General features: G+C 39.2%; 1 protein-coding gene across 1 annotated transcript; it reads right to left on the bottom strand.

Moving 5' to 3' along the window:
* Window positions 1–205: 205 nt before the first annotated feature.
* LOC130187189 (bifunctional protein GlmU-like) lies at window positions 206–3,493 on the bottom strand. The gene is made up of 3 exons (XM_056404580.1): window positions 3,387–3,493; window positions 823–1,014; window positions 206–565 (listed from the first exon to the last, which is right to left on the bottom strand). The coding sequence occupies exons 1-3, from the start codon at window positions 3,387–3,389 to the stop codon at window positions 305–307; spliced, it is 456 nt and encodes a 151-aa protein (XP_056260555.1). The 5' UTR covers window positions 3,390–3,493; the 3' UTR covers window positions 206–304.
* Window positions 3,494–4,272: the final 779 nt, after the last annotated feature.

Below are 4,272 nucleotides of genomic sequence, written 5' to 3'. Positions count from 1 at the left end.
TACATGACGTCATGTTTGATGCTGCTGGTGAAGTCGTCAAATATGGTTTTGACAAATTGCAACCTGTAGTTCATATTTGGGGAGTAAATCGTTAGCTCGCTACACGTTAGCTCGCTACACGTTAGCTTGCTACATGTGAGTGAGGCTACAGATGCTGCCTTGACAGTTTGTTCTTTTGTTTGTATATACTACTATAATACAGTCATTTAAAAAAGAAAATTGACCTTCTTTTATTATAAATCAGACGATATTGATTTAAGCTTCATGGTAACTATTTCTTGAGACTCTGTTACAGTCAATGAACTCAGGCTGATTGGTCCGTCTGTGACCGTGGTCGAACCACGAGCTCGGGGAAACCCGTGTGCACGTCCATCTCTCTGGTGAACTGCAGGTCGACCGCCTCACCGACGACCACCTCGGCTGTGGTGAACACCTCCAGATCCCCCAGAGCGTGACCGCCGACCGTCCGGCCCTCGCCGTCCGACAGGGAGATGTGGAGGTGGGCGTTCGGGTTGAGCGTGCCCACCAGGGAGACGATCTCAAACCGCCCGCTGAGGTGCAACACCTGAGGGGGCAATCACGCTGATGATGACGAGCTGACGTAATAATAATACAATGAGGGTGTTTCACTTATGAATGTCTATAGAATAACTTTGAATTATTCATATTTTCTGTGACTTTCAGTGGCTTCTATAATAAAATTTTGAGGGATTATTTTAAAGATTTCAAGCATGTTTCTATTATTTTGAGTTTCTGGCAGATTTATACTTTGTTAAACTCGGATCCAGGAACAATCATCTCGCTTTCATAACATCTCAGCACCTCATTGGTGTTTGTCGCTGTGGCGTTGGCGAGCCGGAGCGTCGCCTTGGTGAGGCTGCCCACGCAGGTGATGATGAACGGCGCTCTCAGCCGCCTTTCCTCCACGAACGCCTGCAGAGATCCCAACAGCTCCTGACCCGGACCGAACCGCACGGCGTGGACCTGCAGGGCCGATCCTCCTCCAGCTGAACTCTGGGAAAAAATATGATTTAGTTTGTTAGTTTGTGCCGTCCCAGTGTGTGTGTGTGTGTGTGTCTGTGTGTGTGTGTGTGGTCCATTCAGATCTTTAACTGGATCACTGTGCTTAACCAAACAGAAGCCTGACCTCTGACCCTACTGGAGGGGGGGGAGGGGGGGTGTCATGTGACCCAACATTAATGAAGCTCACACTGATCCACAGTTTGAAAAAGAGCAGAGAGGAGGAGCAAACATCACTTTACATGTATTAACTCAACGTTAATGAGCCGACACGTGAACTCTCCGTAATCTCAGCGTCTCGTCATTTAAACGTCGTATTTGATTCAGTTTTTATGATTTTCAACCAGTTTCTTTGTTGAAAGTTGTTTGAAATCTTTATGAACATTTCCCAAAAGAATTCATTATAAAAACAGAGACTTTCAGTTTGTGCTCTGACAGATGCGACGGACGGCCAATCACAAACAGGTGGAAGATTTATAAAGAAGTTTTAATAAATTAAAATGAGTAAAATTATGATTCCTATAATGCACATATGTAACATAGTTTATTACTGGACTCAGATTATCTCTCATACATCTACAGTCAGTTATTTATATGCAGTTATTTATTTTCTCTCGTAATATTTCAAGTTGTTTCTTTTTTACACTGATGATCTTTCTTGTCATTGTTTTTATTAATGTGTAAAGTTTGTCTTGCTCTGGTTGTGTGTTTTTGTTTGTGTGTGTGTGTCTGTGTGTGTGTGTGTGGTCCATTCAGATCTTTAACTGGATCACTGTGCTTAACCAAACAGAAGCCTGACCTCTGACCCTACTGGAGGGGGGGGAGGGGGGGTGTCATGTGACCCAACATTAATGAAGCTCACACTGATCCACAGTTTGAAAAAGAGCAGAGAGGAGGAGCAAACATCACTTTACATGTATTAACTCAACGTTAATGAGCCGACACGTGAACTCTCCGTAATCTCAGCGTCTCGTCATTTAAACGTCGTATTTGATTCAGTTTTTATGATTTTCAACCAGTTTCTTTGTTGAAAGTTGTTTGAAATCTTTATGAACATTTCCCAAAAGAATTCATTATAAAAACAGAGACTTTCAGTTTGTGCTCTGACAGATGCGACGGACGGCCAATCACAAACAGGTGGAAGATTTATAAAGAAGTTTTAATAAATTAAAATGAGTAAAATTATGATTCCTATAATGCACATATGTAACATAGTTTATTACTGGACTCAGATTATCTCTCATACATCTACAGTCAGTTATTTATATGCAGTTATTTATTTTCTCTCGTAATATTTCAAGTTGTTTCTTTTTTACACTGATGATCTTTCTTGTCATTGTTTTTATTAATGTGTAAAGTTTGTCTTGCTCTGGTTGTGTGTTTTTGTTTGTGTGTGTGTGTTTTTTTATGTCGACTCTGTCCCTTTAAATTGACAAATAAAGTTTCTTGAATTGAACTGAATATAAATATATTACATTAAAGTTTTAAATATTAAACATTTAAACTGAAACTACAGTGAAACTACAAACCACAAAAAAATGGACTTAAAAGTATTAAAAAAGTTTGTTATGAAAAATGTCACTATTCACTGTGTTATATTTAATCACATTTACTGTACATTATTTGAATATCTTTACAGAAACATTTGTGTATTATTATTATACTTTTAAGATCATATGTGTTTTACATGGAAAGTTCTTATATGATATAAAGTAGTGGAATAAAAATATAATATTTCCTTCTAAAATTTTATGGAAAAAGTAGTAAAAAGTGTAAAAACTTAAAGTCTGTCAGAACCGTTCAGCACTTGAATAAATGTGACATTTCACTGCCGTTTAAAAATGAGAAATCGCCATTGTTATGGATGTGACAGAAGTTTAACCGTGGTGGGAAACTCAAAAACCTTTCGGACGATCGAGAGGCAGCAGCTTCGCTCTGCCGCCGCAGCTTCGCTCTGCCGCAGCTTCGCTCTGCCGCCGCAGCTTCGCTCTGCCGCAGCTTCGCTCTGCCGCAGCTTCGCTCTGCCGCCGCAGCTTCGCTCTGCCGCAGCTTCGCTCTGCCGCGGCAGCTTCGCTCTGCCGCAGCAGCTTCGCTCTGCCGCGGCAGCTCGGGCTGAGAGAGTTAAACTCAGTGACACTGTGTTTATATTAATGATCTGCAGAGACTGAAGCTGAACGAGGTCTAATTCATGTCTGTTTGACTCGTACTCAGCAGCAAAGAAGCTTCAGTGAAGACTTTATTGTTTCCTATTCTCTCCTCTGTTTGCTTTTGTCATAAACACGCTCTTCTTCTTCTTCTTCTTCTTCTTCTTCATGTCTTTACTGCAGCAGAGAGCTCTGTGTGAAAATAAAAAAGTGTAAACTCACCATTCTGCACGAGGCTCCTGAGGAACTAAACTCTGACCACAAACACACCAGTTAAACATTTACAGTCACACACACGCAGGATCATCAGTCTGTGGATCTGAGCATGCTCAGTAGAGCTCACACTGAAGACTTCCTGGTTTAGGATTCTTTATTCCTGGTCCTTTACTGCCCCCTGGTGGAGAGTTTAGAGACCTGCAACCAGATGTACATTTGGGTTCTAAGTTCTGTGTCTGTACCATTAATATTAATAAAAACATTTACCAAGTTTTATTATGACTACACCTTAGATTTTATATATTACAGCAGCTTGTGAAAATCTGGAGGATTTCTTCTTCTCTTTTTTCAGAGTTGGAGTCAGAATCTCTTTAAAAATGCATTTATATACATTTTAATCTAGCAAATAACATGATGATGAGGATGCAACGCACCTTTCACAATAATGGCAGTGAAACTAAATAATAATCATTTAAATAATAGTAATAAATAATAAATAATAATAATTTATATACAGTGCATTCAGAAAGTATTCAGACCCCTTCACTTTTTCACATTTTGTTATTTTATTATTAAGTTTTATGCTAAAATTGTTTAAATACTTTGTTTACTTCATCAGTCTTCATTCCGTACCCCATAATGACAAATTGAAAACAGATTTTTTTTATTTATTTATTTATTTTTATCAAATTAATTAAAATGTGAACCTGAAATGTCACATGGACAAACAGTCAGTATTCAGACCTGAAACACCTTTGGCAGCGATTGCAGCCTCCGGTCTTGGGTTTGATGTCACAACCTTTGCACATCTGGATTTGAGAATTTTCTGCTCTTCTTCTAACAAGTACAATTATTATGAGATACATAATATGTACACATTATATACAAAGAC

This window comes from Seriola aureovittata, chromosome 19 (assembly GCF_021018895.1).
Source record: "Seriola aureovittata isolate HTS-2021-v1 ecotype China chromosome 19, ASM2101889v1, whole genome shotgun sequence".
NCBI classification, from domain to species: Eukaryota; Metazoa; Chordata; class Actinopteri; order Carangiformes; family Carangidae; genus Seriola; species Seriola aureovittata.
This window is presented reverse-complemented; position numbering and strand designations above follow the sequence as displayed.

What these genes read in the sequence shown, in the direction of transcription:
- LOC130187189 (XM_056404580.1), bottom strand. An exon ending in CAGCGACAAACACCAATGAG is followed by an intron (nt 566 to 822) that starts GTGCTGAGATGT and finishes TTGCCCCCTCAG; the next exon opens with GTGTTGCACCTCAGCGGGCG.